This window comes from Onychomys torridus, chromosome 23, assembly GCF_903995425.1.
Source record: "Onychomys torridus chromosome 23, mOncTor1.1, whole genome shotgun sequence".
NCBI lineage: Eukaryota > Metazoa > Chordata > Mammalia > Rodentia > Cricetidae > Onychomys > Onychomys torridus.
In genome coordinates, this window is record NC_050465.1 from 61,393,586 (window position 1) to 61,415,527 (window position 21,942).

Sequence of the window (21,942 nt, forward strand, 5' to 3'; positions counted from 1 at the left end):
TAATTAAATAATCAAATATTTATTGAGTTCGCTCAATTAGGAGTTAAGATTTTGTGTCTAATCAAATGGTTAACTTTAATGGTTTATAAATACCATTCAACCCCAACCAAAGCAGGATGGTGTAAGTTTGTAATCCCAGGTACTTGGGAGTGGGAAGCCAAAGGATTCCAAGTGGAGGTCAGCATGGGCTATGAGATCAATGTCAGACTAGGTTGGGCAATTTAGTAAGATCTTGGCTCAAAGTAAAGAAAGGCTGAGTCTAGCTCACTGGTAAAGCACTTGCCTAGGATGTGTTCCCAACACTGAATAAAATAAAATGGAATAGAATAAAGACAACCAGATTTGGGGTTTGTATACAGCAACTACTTTATTACTTTCAAATGCAAACTCTTTTGCATTTAGTTTGCTATTTTACAACTTTACAAACTAGGTATAAAAGACCATAAATAAATGACATAAGTTATGTGTACCTAAAGTTCATGAAGGGAGGAAAAATGCCTTGACAAATGAAAACAAAATAGAAAAATCTATGGCTAACTCAAAAGATTGCTCAAAATTTGGAACATGTATGAACCAAGAGATGTTCGGTTAATTTCCTTTTCAGGATGAATGAACTAAATTATAATATGCCTTATACATTCTAATTATAACCACAGTCCTTGCATATTCCAACAGACTTGGAGTAATACAAAATAAATGCACTCTTCAGCATTTATCAATTCTCGATGTTATTTGGACAATGCTAAAAGGAGTGAAAATATTGCTTCTAGAACTTTTTTACTGGTCAAAATTTGTGTCTTCAGACAAATAATTGAGGCTATAGGAGTGTATGGATTAATACACGTATCCTTCACAGATGAAGACAAGAGGTCTCAGAACACACACATCAACCGTGTTGTGAACACAACCTTTCTTCCGCTCTTTCAGACACACCAGAACAGTTCATTTATAAGATTGCCAAACAGGTGAGACAACTGGATTTGGTGCAGGGAGCAGCTTGAAGCTGCTGAGTAGATCTGAATAGAATTTAGCCTTCCAGCTCACCAGGCAAGCGCTTGTGCCTGGGCTGGACACAGACCCGGAAGTTGGCCTCCTCCCACCTGACCTCTGGGAAAGATGATCCACTCGGAGATTCAACCTCATTTTTTTTTAACACATATTTTTCAGGCATCAATGCATAGGCACATCCCTTTAAAAATATATTAAGGTCCCCCCCAAAAGGGGTGAATTAACTTTGTCACTCAGGCATAGTTGAGAAGACAATGCCACACACCCTGTCAGAATGCAATAAATATTTATTGGTGATTTTCTCCATTTATTCAACAATATATGGTTCAGAATCTTTTTATTTCCCTCATTTTTCCCTGATTTGATGTTATAGCTTATATAAATGGCCACAGTTTCTGCAACCATAGCTCAGAATAAGCAAGGCAGCCACTCAGGTTGAGTAATGGCAGTATGCTGGCTGGAGTTTGGTATATGTATTCTGTCAATACTGAATCTTCATACACCAGAACTCGGACCCTAGAAGACAGATGCACTTTCGAGGGCAAAAGGAGTTAGCTGAATATTAATTACCAGAGAACTTTCCATATGTAATTGGGGAACCTGGAATTGCTAGAGGCCATTTCAACCCAACTACATTAACCTCAAGAGCCACTGGCGTGTATGTATTTTTCTGTGACACTGGGACACAAAGTATTACTCCAGACACATCATCTCAAGGCTGACACACATATTTAAGTTCATCTCCAAAAGTATATGAATTGCATATATTTGTTTGCATTCATCAAGTTCATTTATGCAGGGAAACAAAGGCGACTTGTACTCCATCTGGGGTCGCTCCACAGATTCCATCCCCTTCTCTCTCCACTGTTGACCTGGCGAGTCAGACCAGTCCCATCAGAATCCGTGATTGTGGTGACGGGCTGTCAACCTTGGGTGGGTTTATATCCAACAATCATTCCATCCTGGAGGTGAAAACACATCTGTCCAAAGCCATAGAATGGCTTCTGATGGTAAGTGTGACAGTTACCTTACACTTACTGATACAGACCGAGTAGCGTTTCCAAGCTGTCTTCCCAAGGGGATGGGCATGGTCTCCAGGCCCCATATATCACGTGACTCTTCTTATCTTTGAACTGGTGATAAACCAGAACTCTCCAGGCGTAGCATTCCACAACATTCACAGGCAGTTCGAAGCATGAGGTTACACGCACACGCACGCACATCCATACATACACCCCCCCCCACACACACACACTCACACCTATGTACACACATCAAAAGAGATATTCAGGTCATATTTTAGTCTAGGAAAAAAATATATTTATATCACTGCAATGGCACACCCTGGGTAAAATGTTACTTCAGCAATGCATATCGTAGGCAGCTTACGGAACTGGCTTTGTTCTGCATGGTGGCGCCTGGCCTGGCGTCCATAGTGAAACCTGTAACATGTGGTCACTTGCTGCCACACGGATGCAGCAGTGACGTACAGGAATGAAATATGGAAATACATATAAATAAAACCACAAGGAGTTTGGAAGGGCTCTGCAGAGCTGGTGCCTTGAGACCACACATTCCTCAGTGTGGCTGGAGAACAAACAGATACCAAAGCTTGCTGTTGCTGTTTTCCTGGGTGAAGGGGACTTGAAACATTTCTTCTGCTTTTCAGGTACAGGTGTTTCATCAAGTGTCTTTGCCTCAAAACTGGCAGAAGAGAAGCCAAAGAAAAATGTTCAGAAGGAACTGAAGAGGGTGTGTTCTGTTTTTTTTTTTTTTTTTCCCCCAAGGGGTTTGTAATCAACAGGAAGGGCTGTGAGGCTGAGATAGCAGAATCTATTCCCTGTAGAGAAGGGAGAGACAAAAAACGTCAGCCAGTGTTACCAGCCAGCAGTCAACCAATCAGCTCCAAGTCACGCCTATATCAAACAGAAGCATTCTGGGTTCACAGTAAGTGACAGGCTTAGTGCATGCTGAGTACCATTAATATGTACATTAAACATGGGCTAATAAGAACAACTCACTTGTCAATACAGAGGCTGTTTATAATTACCCAAACTCTTGTTATTGTTGTGACTATTTGAAATAGGGTCTCACTATGTAATCATGGCTGACCTTGAACTCAGAGATGGCTGGCATTAGAGGCAGGCACCACGACATCTGCCTTTTTCAAGCTATTATTTTATGAGAGAGAGAGAGAGAGAGAGAGAGAGAGAGAGAGAGAGAGAGAGAGAGAAGAGGAAGGAGAGGAGAGGAGAGGAGAGAAGAGAGGAGAAGAGAAGAGAGGAGAAGAGAAGAGAGAGCAAGTGGGCTGGGCATAGTGGTGCACACCTTTAATCCCAGCACTCAGGAGGCAGAGGCAGGTGGATCTCTATGAATCTGAGGTTACCTGATCTGTAGAAAGGCTATATGGTGAGACCCTGTCTCATAAACAAAAATTAAAAGAAAAAAAAATAAGGAAAAGAAAGAAACAGGAACTGACATTTTTTGACTCTTTTTCTGGGACGCAATAAACCCATCAAGTGTAGTTTTTGAAACCTGACCATACACGAATTTCATCAGGTCCACATATACTCACGTAAAAGATAAGAAGAATATGAACTTGACCTTAAAACTCCACCACACCTACACATAGGCACAGGCAAACTTTTGGTGCAAAATTTCTTTTGCAGCATCTGCCTCCTTCAGTTTGCTACTATAAATATCTGTTATATAACTGTATTCACAATACTGAGTGGACATTGTGGGGACTTGCTCAGGTTAAGATGATACCCAAGGTGAGAAGGAAGTGACCATGAAAGTTGACATCTAGGTAATGCCAGAGCCCAGGCAGGTCCTTTATTAAAGGGGATTTTAGAATAGAAGCCACAGAAGGCATGCTGTCGATGAAGGGTCTTAAGACACAAAGGACGCAATATGGCTCATTACACAAAAGGGCCGCTCTTCTGAGTCAGGTACAGGACATGCAAATTGCTTTACAGGCGTCACCTTTGCTGTTTTGCTGTTGATCCATATTTTGCCTCCTATAAAGCAAAGTGAATGAATGGACTTCTTCTGTCTGGTCCTCTGTGCCTGACTGCTTTGTGACCCATGGGCCATGGGCAGTGAACATGTGGCGAATCATTTGTGATCACAACTCCCAACACCTGGATGAGGTGGGAGAAGGCACCTCTTCTCCTTTCTCTCTGCAAGGGCACGTCTTACAGGCGCACACCACCATGTTGGGAAAGCTGTTATTACCAAGGTATCATTATCTCTCTAATTTACAGGTGGAGGAACTGAGTTAGGAAGCAAAGTGGGGTGAGTTTCCAGTGTCAACGTTTCGGTTGGCTTTAGACTCCATAGCTGTCGGCATGCCAGAGCCTGGCACGGAACCCTGGGAAACAGTACGGCTTTCCTATTGTTCTCATGGCTCACTGCTAAGACTTTGGAGGCAGTAAACACTTTTACTGCTCCTGGGGTATTATTGCAGACACTTGGAACATCCTTTTTTGGCCTTTCCATTGGCCTTGTCTCTAACGCAGACTACGACTCAGAAGGTGGCCTTTGGATGATGTAACCGTCCATATTATTTCATAGACAGAGATCACTGCTAAGCAATAACAAAAAGGACTTCAAGACTACAAATAATGTTCACTTATTAGGGTACTTTAGTGAAGTTATGCTTTGAACATGTTCCATGTTTAGAAAAACATGTCGAGCTTCGAATTGGTGACTTAAAAAAAAAGGAAACCCTTTAATCATTTAGCACTGGCTGCAAGGTAATATTCTGTTTTCTCTTCATCTACAACTCTGAAATGCTTGCTTTCTTATTAGAATAGGATGGTAGAAATCGAGAACAATGTACGGGGACCAGTGAGATGGCTCAGTGGGTAAGAGTGCCGGTTGCCAAGCCTGATGACTTGAATTTGATCCTTGGTACCCACATGAGAGAACCAACTTGTTCATGCTGTCCTCTGACCACCAGACACATGCCACTCATGTACACGCATGTGCACACAGAGAGAATAATAAAAATAACAAACAAAATCGACATCCCCCTCCATATTTCCAGAGCTTTTCTCAAAGAGAACTGTATTTGTAAACAAAGTAAGCAAAATTAAAAAAAAAAAAAATAGAACCCCAACCACACTTGTCAACTTTTAGCATGAAAATCAAGAACTCTTAGACTTCAGCAAAAACAGTGATAAAATAAAAATTGTTGGAGTACTTTTAAAAAAGAAATCATATTCCTTGGAAATAGAAAAGCTTTTTACAACTAATGGTATAAGAAAGGTTTTTACTAAACTGTCAGGATTTGACAGCATCCAATTCAGCATCCTTTACTCTAGTCTATAAGAAATAGCTTTCAGGGGGAAAAAATGAGAGGTTAAAAAAAAAAAAAAAAGGTTATTAAACTCAGCCAAACTTTTGGTTCAAAGTGATAAAACTGAAATAGTTAAAAAAAAAAACAAAAAAACTCCTAGCACCAAGTTGGGTCTTCTGCATCTAGGAGTGGACTATTGATCACATAATATACCTGGTTTCATGAAGAAAGCTCTAGAACTTAAGATAGAGAGGCTGTGTTTCTCAAGAAGGGTTCTCTCCCCCTTTTGATGCTGTTCACTGAGGTCAGGCAAGTTGGTTAATATCTGGAAGTCAGATGTAGAGTTAGGGGTCTTCGTAACTACTAAATTGTGTGTCCCATCTTTTGGGTGGAGTCACTTAAATAAAGAAGCATTTTCTGTCTTACCCAGTAACCCCCATCCCAGACTAACTTAACCCAAGAGGATTCACCAAAATGTCAGTGGTGAGGCTGAGAACAGCTGTGACTTCCTCATTACCATGTCTAACAACAGGGGAGCCACACTGGTTTCAGTGTCTTCTGCTACAAGAGAACCAAAATACCTCACAACCCAGCACCTGATATGCATGCTTTCCAGTGTTTCAAATGGAATCCAGTGAGAGACGAGAGAGAGAGAGAGATTTTCACCAGAGAGCCATTGTTCATTCTTTTAACTTACCTTGTAAACTTGGGAGTTGCCTCTTCAAAACGGAGAGTGTGAAATTTCTTGACTCAGGATTGCCAAGGTAGTTATGATAAGTTTGTAGCATTCCCAAATAAGACTTCATATGGCACAGCCTCAGGCCCAAAGAGACCTCATTTGTCCACTCACGGGGTAATAGGGCTTGGGAGTGTGCATTTAAAAAAAAAAAATCCATTTTCATTTTCTTCCTAGCCCCTTATGTCATAGAAATCCACCAGCTGTCCTGCGCACTGAAGAGGCAGCACAGATTGGTCACGTGGCTTCCACCTGGATTTTATTCCGTGGTATGAACCAAGCCCTGGCAGACACCTTCAACAATGCTCCTGGGCCACGGCGGCGTTCCTTCATTCCAGCAAGGAGTGACGACCATAGTTGATGCCACAGATAAAATCCTTCGGTTGCAATTCCAAACAGAGGGAGGAGTGACTTCAAAACCCCAGCATGTGACAGGAAACACAGCTTCGCAACTCAGAGGCAGAGTTTTATCTATATAAGTACATGTATTTTATACACACCAGCGATGGACAGAGTACTTCTGAGAAATTACTGGCTCCCGGTTTAAATCTGATTGATGATCAAGGTCATTCATGTAAGCCCCATGGTTTCGGCAATCTCATACACCAAGCAATGCTGCAGATATTTTTTTTTTCTTTCTTTAATTTCAGAGGGCGAAGACGAAGTAAAAAAAGTGCAGTTCTTCAATTAAAGTGCATGGATGAGGTAAACTAATTTCAAGAGTTTGGAGTCTATTCAGTACTGGCTCAGACAGGGACCATCCTGCCATGGATCTGCTGCATTTGTGTTCTCATTGCCTGGACACTGTTTAAAATCTTATTCTGGTGTGTGATTGCGGTGATGCCAATTCTCGCCAGGTCACTGCAGGTGGGGCACAGAGAGAGGGGAAGACAAAGTCAGGGGGTGCACAGAACCTCCTTCTCTTCATGCAGACCACCACTCTCCTTTGATGAAAATAAAACCTGAATGATGAAAATAGTTGCTTCCATTGTTCTTGCTGACTGAACTTAATGATTTAGTTAGAAACTAGGCTGGGAGATCCCACTGTTGAAAAAGCTCCTCATTCTACACAGTACATTCTCAACCCTACGATGTAGTTGGAGAGGAGGGAATGCCCTCACTTCAGAGGCAAGTCTGTAAGTTTTTCATTTCTATGAAATCCAATTTACTCTGTTGGCTTTGTGTGTGTTTACTGTCATGTCTAAGACATATTTCAGAGGCAAGGACTTTAAACCAGAGAATGACCCCATCCAGACTTCCAGTGAGGAATGAAAATCAGACCCGTGGTGTACACAGAAGGACGGGACCCTAAGAATGTTTCTGTTCTTGTTGAAAAGGGTCCTCAGGGTGACTTTCTTGCCTTGCTCAGTTATGTGGGAGATGGCAAGGTCTCAGTTCATTTGCCCTCTACAAGTCCTTAGCCACAACAAAATCACCTATGTGAGTTTTAATCATCCTGCCTCAATCTAAAGATACTTTGTCAACTAATGAGGAAAAGTCAGCTCTCCTGGCCAAGTATTAACACCTAATTCCATTTCACTAGTTCCCCTGGAGCTCTCTCCAGAGAAGATCCAAGAGGAAGGAGTGGGGAGAATTTATGATCCTCCCCTTGTTCTAGATAGCTTCTCTGGGAACTGGTTGGTTATGAAGCCACAGTCTGATTGGGCCCTTTCACACACAGAGCTCCCTAGTTTGACTCTGCTGGCCACCTTCTCAAGTTTTCTGTATTCCCTTGTCTGTTTATTAAAAGTAACCATTTGTCAGCATCTTGAAGAGCTCTCCACAGAAGGGCTTCTAAATTGAGCAGGGGTGGGTTCAGGGATGGAACCCACACTACAGGCAGGAATGGGGAGGGGGGCTTGTACCAGAAAGGGAGGGGACCCCAACAACTTCTCCAGTGGAAATTTTTAAATCATTCTAATTCGGCGACAACTGCATTATGCAAATGAACCCAGCCGTTTGTAACAGTTACAGCTGTAATAGCTCTGGGTTTTTAAAGGCGCGGTGGGACTTTAACACAAAGATCTTCTGTTTCTTCTCTCTTCGGCAGAGGTGCTATGAAAAATCACTGTCTGCGGCAGGAAAAACACCCGAGTTGAACAGAGCCCCCTTTCTGGAAAAGGGACCTGCAGAAGTATTTAAAGGGAATGTTATCTTTTAATTAAAGTAGTGAGGGGGCTTGGGCAGCTTCGAAGGCCATAGGCAACAGAAAAGATATCCTGTCTGTAAAACCAATCTTAAAAAGCAAATAGAACTATTCTATGCTAATTATAGCCTTCACCTGAGGTAGAAAATTATACGTCCTCAGCATCAAATTTCTTTTTTAGAAGAATTCTCAACGTGAGGAATGATGTACTCCTTCAGACATAGTAACACCCGTTAGCACTTAAAGAGGTGTGTGTGTTTAATTTGCCATTGTGCGACCCACTCTAAATATTTTATTTTCTCCCCAAATAACCTTGCAAGGCAAGTTTTATTTATCTCCATTTTTCTAGACGAGAACAGTGAAACAAAAGACTGGCCAAGCCACCAAAGCCACCACCAGATTCTGACAGAGGTGTGAGCAAACGCTCTTATCATTGGGCCAGTTTTTCTCAACATGGATCCTGGACACATGGTACTGGTATCACCTTTACCTTGTCCTTTAGGAATGAAAGCTTCGATGGTTCTCCCCTAAACCTTACCCTCCACCCCTCATACCCTCAACCACCCCCTACTCCCAGCCCATTCAAACTTCTTTAGAAGAGGCCCAGGAAACTGTCCTAAACCTACAAGAAAACACTTAATTCTATTTATTTATTTAGGGTCATGGGATGTGGGCATGTATGACCCAGAGAACTTGTCATTAACATCAGAGGACAATCTTCAGGAGTTTTAAGCTCTCTCCTCCCAGCCATGTGGGATCCTGAGATTGAACTCAAGCCACAAGGCTTGGCAGCAAGCACATTTACATGCTTCTGAGCCATCTTGCTAGCCCCTAAAAATGGTTACTAGAAGACTCTGATGTTGGCTTAAATTTGAGGTGCTTGCCTTTGTCTGTCTGTCTGTCTGTCTATCTATCTATCTATCTATCTATCTATCTATCTATCTCTCTAACCTGGTTTCCTCTCCAGACTGTGTTCTTTGTGGCTCACTACAGATGTGTCCATTTTCTCACTGAACCCACTCTAGCCCCCCTCCCCCTCCCTGTTCCTCACTCTCTGGAGCAGCCGCCATCCTGACACTTGCCACTTGTTGACTGACAAGCTTTTAAGACGTCTTAAATCCAACAAGAGACATCTTGGCCTCACTGCAGACAGAGCCCCAGGCTTACAAGATCCTTGACTTGTACTAACTGTAGTTAGGTACTGGGGCTCCTGGAGCGGAGCCACCTTAAACACACACTGCTTTGGTGCTCTCTCTGTGTGGCACTTTTAAAAGCTCGTCTCAGCCAGCTGTACCGATGTACACAGGGTTTGCTTCCCAAAACGCATCTGTTGAGCTGTGTCGTACTTCAACTGAAGCGTGGTTCATGAGCTCAGTGAACGCTAATGGGCTAAAGAAGGAAGGGTCAAACCAGGTGTTACTGTAAATAGGTGCTGAACAGCAACAGCCATAAATCAGGCAGAGCAGACAAGCGAATCCCCAGATATAATAAAGACTCCCAAGTTTCGCTCCCTGCATCTGGAACCCAAGCTTCCCATCCAAGGTGTGGCGAGCTTTTGTTTTGCTTTATATAAAATTCATTTCGTTTACCATCTGCTTGTGCCTACCCTGTGACGATCAGTTTGGTCTAGCAAAGATTTGAAAGATGGGATGGCGTACCCAAAACTCTGTGATATTAATTTCCCCCAAATCTCACACAAGCTGCCTTGGAGACAGGGCATCAGCTGCAGTCATAGACCTATTTAGAGCTGACTGAAAGATTAATGACTGGTCCTGCACTGCGCTGATTTCCTCCTATTAGTAATCAGCGGGCCTGTTCCATCTGTCATTTCCCTAGAAAGAAAATGTGTATTTAATTTCCCTGTAACTTTCAACTTAGCTTTGTAGAGGGGGATGACCCACGTACATTTGGTGACAACGCCTTCCAGGTGGATTATGTTTGGGTGGTCAAACTGTCCCATGATGCTGGCCTCGCTCAGGAAGTCCCGCCTCTGCTTGTCAGTATAACCAGCTTTCAGAGTCTTGATGGCCACACAGATCTCTCTCTTGCCTGGCACTTTGAGACGCCCACTGCAGACTTCTCCAAATTCACCTGTGGGAGAAGATGCACCAGATGCATTCAAGATGAAGTAACTTTCATTGTATCAGGCACTTCACTAGTGAACCCCAATGATAATTTTATTTAGTACCCCCCTCACACAAAGCTTTGTAGTAGGCACTATTCTTGGGGACTTCATTTTATTATAGAAAACTCAAGCTTAAGGTAAATAAACCTCACCAAAGTCTTGCAGCTAGCAAGAATTAGAACATTCTGGATTCAGCCAGTCTAGCTACCGATCTTATGTGTTCATTTATTTTACCCCCATGCTCATTTTCCTGCAAATAAGTAAAAATTTGCACCAGAGTTCCTTACAGAACATCTCATTCATGCTCTGAATAAAGAAATCTGAGCGCATAATATTTACATATAGACGTATACACAACACACTCACACATGCGAATGTAATGGTGTAATTTACATTTTAATTTACATACTTATTTAACAGTCACAAAGGAAGATGACTTATTGAACTCAGACACTTACCAACTCCTATGACTTTTTCAATTTTAATGCAGGATGCATCGATTTCTTTGGCAAACTCTCGAACTGCCTGGTTGGGGTCTTCGTAGGTAAAGGGATCCACATAAGTTCTAACACCTAAGTAATGAACAAGGGAATAAGGTGACTGGACATATCCCAGGAAACATGAATAAACATAAAGGGTCCAGGTCTACTTAAACAAAACAAAACAAAACAAAAACAAAAACCAACCCTTCGCATTGGAAAAGTTGGTCATTGACATGTGAAAATGCTTAAATTCTTGCTCTGGTTTTCATTAGTGGGTAAACAAAGAATTTGCTAGCTGCTTAAGACACTGCAGCTCTACTGACTTCCTGGAATGTCCTCACACTTGAAGGATAAGAGTTTAAAAACAACGCATCCCTGGAGGAAAAGAGGATCCCTTATCAGGAAATTTGGAATGAGTTGGCTGGATACTTTCTCCCAGCCAGTGGCTCCTAGTTCCATTGTCCTATCCCTCATCTCAAATACTCTCCCTTATCAAGGACAATAGAATAGGCACTGTCATGTTCCACAGGCCCTGTCTATAGGGTGTCGCACTTCCCCCATATTTAGACCAAGTAAATACATGACCAATAATGAACAGACTTATGTTAAACCATAGATTAATGTACACAGGAGGAATACTGGCCACCAGTTGATTTGAAAAGAAGGCCTCCACATTGGACCTCTACTTGCATTCTGTTTGGGAGAGAAGGTAATGCTGTATGTAGTCTAGGTGAATGTGTGAATACTCAGAGTACAATTCATCCATGTATCATACTCACAAACAAGTTGAGAATGTGAGCTCTGAGGCAGCTGGTGACATGCGTTACTAACAGCTTTCTGCTGGCATTGGCACTGGGCACTTAGTATGTGCGATACCAGTTGATCACATCTTCTTGATCAGGCTTGTCCATCTTTTTTCCTTCTCTCTTCCTTAGTCATTATGAATAATTGAATAGGTTGGAGCTTTTTTTTTTTTTTCACATGACACTATCTTGTTATCTCAGAAAGTACTGTACAAATTACTGCTGCATCATCTGGCTTCTTTTAAGTGTTTTCAACTGCTTAACTCAATTTCTTTGAATTTACTCCTTTGAGCCTGTCTGTAATATCAACATCTAGAATCCACTAACACATTTTGATGGCTGTCATCCCAGCATCACATACCACCATTGCATAACCTCTTACTCTTGCATCATTCCCACACCCAATTTTTTTGCTTATGAAAATAATGACCTAGCTGGGCGGTGGTAGCTCACACCTTTGATCCCAGCACTCGGGAGGCAGAGGCAGGCCAATATCTTTGAGTTCAAGGCCAGCCTGATCTACAGAGCTAGTTCCAGGACAGCCAAGGCTACACAGAGCAACTCTGTCTCGAAAAACAAACAACAAAATAATGACCCATTACATCTTGCCGCCCAGCTACAGAAATGAGCCAGCTAGAGGAACACTTTTCCAGAGCACAGGATACAATAAGCAGACACTTAAGAGCTTCCTTCCTTTAACCTCACTTTACATAGTTTGGAATCACCAATTGCACCTTGACATCCTTGAAGAATGTTATTTAGATAAGAAATACATTACATAAATATTAATAGGCACATTAACCAACATCTCTAAGTTAGACAACACAAAGCATGCTCTAAAAAAAAAATGACATAACTTTTGGAACCAATTTTATACCTTGATTCAAATGCTTCTCTTCATCTGCTTCTTGTTTCGCTTTGCTGTACTTACTCCGTCTATTAAAAATTTAAAAAAAGAAAATGATTTGCAACACAAAACCTTTAATGAAAAAGCTGTAAGCAAATTCTTCCCAACCACAACAGAAGTCAGGTGGATAGTCAGTGCATACTTCACGCATAGGAAAACTGAGGCTTGGAAGAGGCTAAACAAGAAAGAATAATGTTACCTCATGTTGAGTCAGAATTAGAAGCTTAAGCGACCAGAGTCCAGACCACCCGATTGGATATTTTTTCCATATAACCCTATTATATATTTACTCATTACTTATCCATTTATAGCCTCTGTGTGTGTGTGTGTGTGTGTGTGTGTGTGTGTGTGTGTGTGTGCGCGTGCGCGCTAAAGAACTGTGCAAGCATGGACAGGTGGTCAAAGAACAACATTGAGGAGTTGGTTCCAATATTCCACCTTCCTGTGGCTTGTGGCTTTTAACAATTCAACTCAAGTTAAACTGCCTTTTCATTCTGAGCCATCTTGCTGGCCCTGCATACATATTATTCTTAATTAAAGCTAGTTTCATCAGTGAAATGGCAATAATGTTTAGTGTGTGACAGGTAATGAACAACACATCCTGTTGCTATAATCATGATAGTATCGTAACACCTCATTATCACATTAGGTTTCAGAGGTTGGGGATTTAGCTCAGTGGTAGAGCTCCTACCTACCAAGAGAAAGGGCTTAGGTTAGGTCTTCATCTGGGGGATAGGGGGAGGGGGAGGACACGGACACACACACACACACACACACACACACGCACGCACGCACGCACGCACGCACGCACGCACGCACGCACGCATAATATACCTAAGTTTACAAATAAAATTCTAGGAAGTAAATATTTGCTTTGTACTTAACTACATTCCAATAGATTTAGTAGACCACTAGGTCTGTATAATTCTCTTCTAGTAAGAGGTACCTGGTGTCTCAAAGTTTGCATGCTGCCTGCCCATGACCTGTTGGAGTAAAATTTGTTCTTGTTGTTTTTATAAAGCTTTAATAAAGTGGAAAATCAACTCAGGACCTGAAAACTAAAAATCTTAAATATACAAACATGTACATACACACAAATACACATACATACATATATTTATGTATATATATATATATATATATATATATATATATATATATATATATATATATATTTGTGCCCATGTGTGGTTCTAAGAATGGAACCCAGGGCCTTTGGCATATGCTAGGCTAGCATTCTACACTGGACTACATTCTTGGCCCTTAAATATATATTATGTTGAATGAGGAGAAGTTATATCACTTAAAATAATTAGAATATCAACTCATTTGATTAATACAGATCTCTTCACTTTGGGAGACTAAAACCAAATTATGGAATAAAATGTGTTGATGTATGACACTATCATAACGTAAAATTTACAATGAAAATTTACATTGTGCTCTGAGTTTCAAAAGCAGGGTAAGACTCACTAAGAAAGGCCACTGTGTGTTTGCATTCCTATCAGAATGAGATATCCGCAACCCCTCAACTTTGAACAGGTAGAAAGGCAGGATAAACTCACAGAAGAGAAAATAGCAGAGAAACCAAAGGAGCCAAACAGAACATTGGGCAGGCAGCCCACCTCTGGCAGCACAGCCCTGGGCACATGCGCAAACTTTCCTCCCACAGCCTCTCTCCTTTGTCAGCTCCCCAGGCACCAGCTTGGCAATCAGATCCTCGGAGCCCACAGATGTTCCTCTACGTGGATAATTCCCTCGCAAATAATAATACCTTGTGCTCTTACATTGCACTTAACTTTTCAAAGTAGTCTCATTACATACATTATCTCCTCCCCTAAATGTTTGCAAAGCACGAGCCAGCTTAATAAAACAGAGACCCCAGTTACCACAGTTAACTGCAAAGTGCATATTTCAGGACCAAATAACAGCCTGTGTTTTCCTTTGCAGTTAGCTTTTCAAAGGGCCTTCAAAGGGTCTATTATTTAATTGCTTGTTCACAACAACCCTATGAAAGGAATCAGGTGGAAAGCACATGTTCAGCTCCATTGTACAGATGAGGACTCAGAATCGGGCATCGAGTGAATCTCACTCACTTTCCCTCTTGGCAAGTACAGCATTCAGTAGGTGCCATGAGCCAACCCAGACCCACACAGTGCCTCTCCTAGAGAAGATGACCATTGCAAGATAATGACAAGACTTACTAGTACACTCAGAAGTATGCATTGCTTGTGTGTGTGTGTGCATGCACACGTTAGTGTGGATGCCAGACTACAACGTTGGGTATTGTTCTGCAGACACTGTCCACTTTTTGGCTCTTTCTATGGCCTGGGGCTTACTAGTTATCAGCCTTGTCCCTGTCTTCTCAAACTGGATTCCCAGCATACATACTATTATGCTGGCTTTAATTTGGTACAGTTTGGGTTCTAGGGATTGAATGAGGGTCCTTATACTTATAAAGTAAGCAGTTGGCTGGCTGAGCTATCTCTCCAGCTCTAACAGTACATATTGTATCAGTAAATCCACAAATCAGATTCTGTTCTGAGAAAGCAATGGGTTCAAAGAAACAAATAAATTTAATGTTGTGAATAGAAGGAACGTTCTATGAAGTGTGGAGTCCCCTCTACCCCATCCCCTCCCCTGTCCTTTGCCCCCTTTTAAAGTTAACAGAAGGGTGTTAGGTCGGAGACTACAGAAACAATATTTTAGGTCAGAGAAAGTCCCCAGGGTGCAATAGGCTGTCTTATCAGAACTCTAAAAGCCTTATCTGCAATCACAAGACTATCTTTTAAACCATTTTAGAATTCCAATGGTGAAATTAAGGGGGAAAAAAATACACAGAACAAGAAAGATTTAGTAATGGCCCTCCTTTATTTATCTTTCTGGAGGCCCAATGCAGAAAGTGGTGCATGCTAGAAAAGCATTCTACCCTTGAGTCATACCCTTGAGCTCTCGGCATTCATTTGAAATTGTAGAGTTGGTTTAAAAAAAAAATGGATACCTATAACAGAAACCAGTGACCTCAAGCAAGCCTGAAGCATGGCTGTTTTCACATAAAGCACATTCGTTAAAAATGGACAAAGCCAGAGGAAATACAAAATGGCAGAGGTCATTAACGGTACGGCTGACCCTCTCTTCCATCCTTCCCTCAGACTCGCCAACACAGAAGAATTAAATGAGTGTCGAAGGTGCACATTTAAGGATCTTTTTAATGTGGAGTGTTATTTGGAGTAGAGGACACTACAAGGGTACAGGGGACATTGAGAAAGAAACACAAGGATTACTGTTCAAAGGCTAATTGCAGCCTATTAGTGCTCTAATAATACCTTGAAAACAAAAATGCCTGAGTCCTGCTCTACCTCCATCACCTCTGACCCTTTCCCCTTGGCTCAGAGTGGGACAATGTGGCTCATTATTATCCTAGGAAAGAAAGACCATTGAAGCTTACTTTGGGTGAGCCCTCCTGAGGAGCTCAGTCTAAATTGACATCCCAGACAGATCACCTGAATGGCAGAAGCAAGGCTTTGTGGAAGATTTCCTAATTACAAAGATGTGGACAAGGTGATTAGCAAGGGGAAGTAGTGGAGTGGTTTCTTAGAATGGTCCAGAAGGAAACATGGAACCTTGCCACAGAAGGCGTCCTGGCAAAGGGCCCCACACTGCAGGTGAAACTTTTAGAGTGAATGCAATCCTTCCTGCTGACTAATAAGGACATTAACCATCACCAGAGGGAACAGCAGGAAACCGCCCAGCCGATGGACGTCTCTTCCTGGCACCTTGAGAACTCAATAAAACAAATAAGAGGACAGGAGTGTGGCAGGGGCCTCCCATAAACCTCGCTTTTATCAACATGCCCACTTTCCCCATCAAGTGGACAGATTTGATGGATGTGGTTCACTGTTCCAAAGTTAATTAGTAAAAGGTAAGTAATTTATTCACTAAAGTGCAGATTAAAGAAGCAGCAGTAATGAGGCACATGGCTCCTGGAGAGACCCTTTCCAGAGATTCATAGCCAGCATCCTTCTTCGTCTTCCTCAAGCTGCCACTGTTCCCACATCAAAAGACGCATGAACGCTCCTCCCAAGCAGCGTTTTGATGGAGCTGGAATTGAACCCGTGTGACTGCATGCAAGTTGCTTAGAAATGTTCCCCCTGGGAATCATTTGCCTGCTAATTGTGTGACTGTCCATGACATCATCAGAGCCTGTTTGGGCAAACACTTAGGTGTACTCATTTCTATGGGGGCATAATATTCCAGGGAAGAGTATGAGGGCTCAAAGAAAGGTAGACAGGTGGAGCTGTCAGCCCCAAAGTGGACAGTGCTAACCCTGGATAGAAGATAAACTAACTCTGAACTTGTTCATGCATTCAATGTCATTTATTCAAAGACCACAGGTTGATTTACAGGACCTGATAAACACATCTAAATCTTTCCATGGATGCTAAATTGCTTTCTTTAATAATCAGTTTGGTGCTTTGTAATCTGGTGAAAGGGCCATTTGATAATTCTTGCAGGAATGGAAACCCAGTAGCACTGTCCATCAGTATTAGGGCACCCTGAGTCATGCTGTCCCTAACCAAAGAGTCTTTTACGACTGAGTTCCAGGAAAAGGCGCAAAGCCACACAGAGAAACCCTGTCTTGAAAAACCAAAAAAAGAAAAAAGAAAACCCAGGGACTCTTCTCATATTTTAGCCATTTTCTTAATACTATTTCACATGTTTGAACAATAAAATACTATTGAGGGCCAGCAAGATGACGTAGTGGGCAAAGGTACTTGATATCGAGCCTGTAGATGTGACTTTGATCCTTGGGACTCCTATGGTAGAAGAATAAAATCAATTCTTGCCAAGTTGTCCTTTGACCTGTGGGTATATGCTGTGCTACACATGTGGAAGCACGCGCGCACACACACACACACACACACACACACACACACACACACACGCACACACACACGCACACACACACGCACACGCGCGCGCCCTAAATAATTAAATAATTGCCATAGAGGAAGAGTAGTCTAAAACAATCAGTTTGAATGACTTTGAAGGTAAATTGATAAAATCATTGATATCACAGGGGAAGGGTTGTCAAAGAAATTCTATATAGAACCCATCGTTAGTCTGGGAGGTTCTGGGTTTCAAATAGCACTTAATGATACAATTATTAACAGCCCTTTGAAAGAGAAATTTAAAAAGCAGCAAAGAAAGTGGTTAAACTAAAGACCGTAAATATACAAACATGTAAATAGGGAAATGGTGCTTTGCTCTTAAGAGAATGTATGAGTATAGTTTGGGATAAAAGCTCTCAAGACAGTGTCCCAGTGTCACATTTACAGCAAAACAAGATAGTTAGGTGCTCTGGAAAAGATACCCTCTTGAAATGATAACCTAAGCACAGATCTACAATGCTGTAAAATGTAAATTAGAGGCTGTCCAGACAGCTTACTGGGTAAAAGCATCTACAGCCAAGCTTAAAGGCCTGAGTTCGATCCCCAGAACCACACATAATCATACACAATATATAAAGTATAAAAAAATTAAGAGTAAATTAATTTATTTACTTGAAATTATATGGGTTGTAAAAACATATCTCAGTCAACATACTTAGCACGGCAGGACAGCATTTAATGTTGATTGCATGTTGAATACTTAAATAAAATCTATAAATGCAGTATTTCATTCCTTGACAGAAATTCCTAAATGCTTACACATTCAAGTCGGGAAAGAAAGGAAGGAAGGAAGGAAGGAAGGAAGGAAGGAAGGAAGGAAGGAACCTTCTGATAGACTCTGGAGCTGATTCTGCTTACGTCAAGTTCAGGCTTCTCATCATAAGTTAAATGAATACAATAAAATAAATAAACATTACCACTATTTTAAAATCTAGCAGCACGCCAACTGTGAGCCTGAGGCGGTTTTTCCCCTTAAATAACAAATTAGCAACAAACAGATTTTCTCCCGGTGACATCAGAAGCTCTCAAACTTTCTTCTCCCTCTGTGAGTCTTTTTCCATCTATGTCTTTAGAGATCTCATAGTCGCATGCCAACAACACAGCCCCTGGGAGATTCAGCTCAGCTCACAGGGGCTCTGGTTCACTATGGACACAAGGCTAGCCCACACCCCTCAATCCTCCTGCCTCAGCTTCCCCAGCACTGGGTGACACCACACTTGGTTTCTAGAATGATCCTTTCTGACACCAACATTCTGTGGCTTTCAGAAGCAAGAGGCGGTAACAGGCAAAGGATTTGGGCAGGCTGATGCTCAGTCTGAGACTTTCTCACACTGCTGGCCAAGGCTGGCCAGGGCTGGCCAGGGCTGTTTCGGGGTACCATGTGCTGCTACCTGTCATGTGTCCTTTAATGAAAACTCTGGGCCTGATGCTTTTGCCTTCAGTCCCTGTCTCTTCTCTGCTCACCTGCTCTTGTACTATTTTAACACGTGTAGTTGTCCCAGATAACAGAGCAGACAGCCTGCATGGGGAGAAGAATTAGCTGAGTGAGCATCCTCCATGGCAGGCCTGTCAACTACCTGGCTCCAGGCAGCCCTTCCCCTGACAGCTTTATGGCTGCCACTAAGGAAGAATCAATATGAGGGCAAGGGACTGACATTTCATTTTCTAAAAAGTGATCCATTGAGGACCAATCACCAAGCAGTGTTTATCAGCCTTGGGAAGTGACATTTTTTTTTCAATGGGGGAGAAGGGGCAGAAATCATCATTGAGTAACTCGACAGGCTCAGTTCTCTAAGGGGGGATGGCCTCATAATTGGAAATCCCATGCATCCCATGGCCACTCTTCTCTTATATAATAAAGTGATCAATAAAAGCACAAGGGAAATGAGGTCCTCAGACTTGAGGATGCTGTTTTCCACAGCCTCAACTTTTCATAATCCTGTCTCCCTACATTATAATGTCATGGTTTGTCTTTCTTCTCATCAAAGCTGATGTTTGAAGCCAAACACCCAAAGGGAGTGACTTCTCTGTAATTGCCCTAGTCTGATGGCTGTGTTTGGAGAGAATTGAAACAAAAACATTGTGAAAGAAAGAAAGAAAAAAAGAGAGAGAGAGAGAGAGAGAGAGAGAGAGAGAGAGAGAGAGAGAGAGAAAGAGAGAGAGAGAAAAGAAAAGGAAAGGAAATCTCCAGAAGAGCTGGACCACAACTACAAACTGTCCCCAGTCACCACACAGGAGAGTTCACTTGCCAAGTGTTTGGAATGCTCATGCACCTCTAAGCATCACTGAGTGGCTGGACTTCAGGCTACTTTTTTGAGGTAGAGGTCATTCATGTTATTCATTCATTTTACCCCTAGTTTTGTACTTCCTGTGTTTATACTTGAAACACTGAAATATGCACTAATTCAAACAGATACTCATGTAATCTCCATGTTCCCCCATGCAAATGGAGGAGTTCAGAATAATGCATCACTCCCTACACACCACATAATGGGCCTCTCGCGCAAACTCTCACGTCTGTTCATCACCCTAACGTTGTTCCAAAGATGATGCCACCAAGCCATCACTACTCTCTCCCTGTCGAGTTCAAGGTACGCCATAACTGCACATGGGATAAAGACTCCACCCAATCAGATTCTGAAAACGTTGAGGGCATTTTCCAAGGGATGAGGAGGCACAGTGCTCATTCATATTCCCTACCATTCTTGTTAACCAATCACATGCTGAAGTGTCTACTACATTGCTGTGGTACCTAATGTGTATCAGTTTCTTGCCAACAACCAACCCTTTGAGGCAGGCAATAAATAACCACTGCTATCTTATAAAAGAAAACAAACACAGCTGTCAAATGCAATGCTCAATGTCGGGGCGCAGAGTCCAGCTTACTAGAGAGATAAACCTAACACCTCACAGCTTAGTGCATCTAGAAACCTCCCATTGGCTTCCTGGAATCAGTTGACATTTTCCAAGCCTCTCCATGGAGTATAGGAGGAATGTGGGATGATCAAAGTGAAGGGAGGAACCCGGCATGCAAAAGCCTTTGGCTTTGTGTGGAGAAGACAGAAAACTAGAAGGAGGAGGCCATGCTCCTGTCCTTACCTCCGACTGATGACGAAAGCCGCAATGAGAATGACCACAAGCACCACACTGCCAGAGACGGACACCAGCAGGACAGTGGAGTTGGCTCCATCTCCAATGATCCGGGAAGGCACTGGAATGACAATCACATGGGGGTCACACAGGGGGTAGGCCTAAGAGATGGAACTTGTTAGCACATTCAACTTCCTGAAGCTATCTATGCAAGAGCATCTACGAGGCAAATGCCCCCACCCCCCCCCCCCACCACCACACACACACACACACACACACACACACACACACACACACACACACTTACTTTTAAATCATTCTGTGATGAATCTAAAAATATATGCTTTGATGCATTCATATCCTTTGTCAAAAATCTTACATAATGAAAAAAAAAGTACAGTCCTTGGTGAAAAAGACATTTGGAAAGTTTGGTAGGGACAAATAGTTCTACTTCTATACACAGCTATTAAAACTCAACCTATTAGAGTTGGGCTCAAAGCCACCCCTTTATAGCCTTCCAGATAAAACCAAGGATGTCAGTGTCCTTTAAAGTAATCTTAACTTTCCTGTCTGTCTTCTTCATCCTCATGTGATAATCTGTCAATAAGACCACCTTACATCCATAACAGATGTTGCAAATTCAGCCCCACCATCTTCTTATCAAGTAGGCCCAGTTTGGGTCAGTAATGAAGGAAGCGGCACTTCTCACTCAGGAAACTATTGTCCTGTTAGCCATTCCAGCTCTCCAGGGAGCAAGACTTAATGTTTGTACAGAGGACTGAAAAACATACATGCACACTAATGACATGATTTAAACAGATTCCTAGAAATAAGTAGGGGAAAAAAATGGGTAATTTTGGTTTGTTCTTTAATCTTCTCAGGAAGAAAACTTTTCTTAATGTGAGGTGGCTACAGAACCCTCAATTAGTCAGGTTAGCAAACCCATTATTCAGGGTTGGATAGAAGCTTCAAAAAGACTAACACTGACATAATTTTTCATTCATCGGAAGACAGATAAGATACTATGCTGAAAAATGTTCCTCTCCAAACAGTATGAGGGTTTCTAATAAGTAGATACTGGCTATCATCTTGTTTCACTGAAATGTCCACAGTAGTCAAATGCTTACCTAGCCAAAAATTATACATAGCTCTTTGGATTTCAGTAGGGTGAGTAGGGAATGGGTGGTATCTGGGTGGTCTCTTTACCTGTATTGGTAGTGACCTCCAAGGGCTCGCTGAAGTCTCCATAGCCAGCGGCAGTCCTGGCTCGCACATGGAACACATAGGAAGTCAGAGGGTTCAGGCCTTTGATATCTGTATTCCTAGCAGCCGTCCGCACTATGCGATAGCTTCGTTCATTCTGGTCCTACACATTGCAGGAGGGTAAAAT

At 42.1% G+C, this 21,942-nt stretch overlaps 1 protein-coding gene across 1 annotated transcript in view; it reads right to left on the reverse strand.

Annotated features, from left to right (window-relative positions):
• Window positions 1-348: 348 nt before the first annotated feature.
• The window catches only part of Epha4 (EPH receptor A4), a 133,738-nt gene continuing 112,144 nt past the window's right edge, over window positions 349-21,942 (reverse strand). Inside the window, exons 7-15 of the mRNA XM_036173016.1 lie at window positions 21,759-21,918; window positions 20,562-20,673; window positions 12,481-12,539; window positions 10,777-10,890; window positions 10,099-10,284; window positions 9,488-9,625; window positions 9,245-9,305; window positions 6,009-6,908; window positions 349-2,848 (exon numbers count right to left, since the gene is read on the reverse strand). Coding sequence (XP_036028909.1) covers window positions 6,794-6,908; window positions 9,245-9,305; window positions 9,488-9,625; window positions 10,099-10,284; window positions 10,777-10,890; window positions 12,481-12,539; window positions 20,562-20,673; window positions 21,759-21,918 — 945 coding nt within the window. The 3' untranslated portion in view covers window positions 349-2,848; window positions 6,009-6,793. The remainder of the gene's footprint in view (window positions 2,849-6,008; window positions 6,909-9,244; window positions 9,306-9,487; window positions 9,626-10,098; window positions 10,285-10,776; window positions 10,891-12,480; window positions 12,540-20,561; window positions 20,674-21,758; window positions 21,919-21,942) is intronic.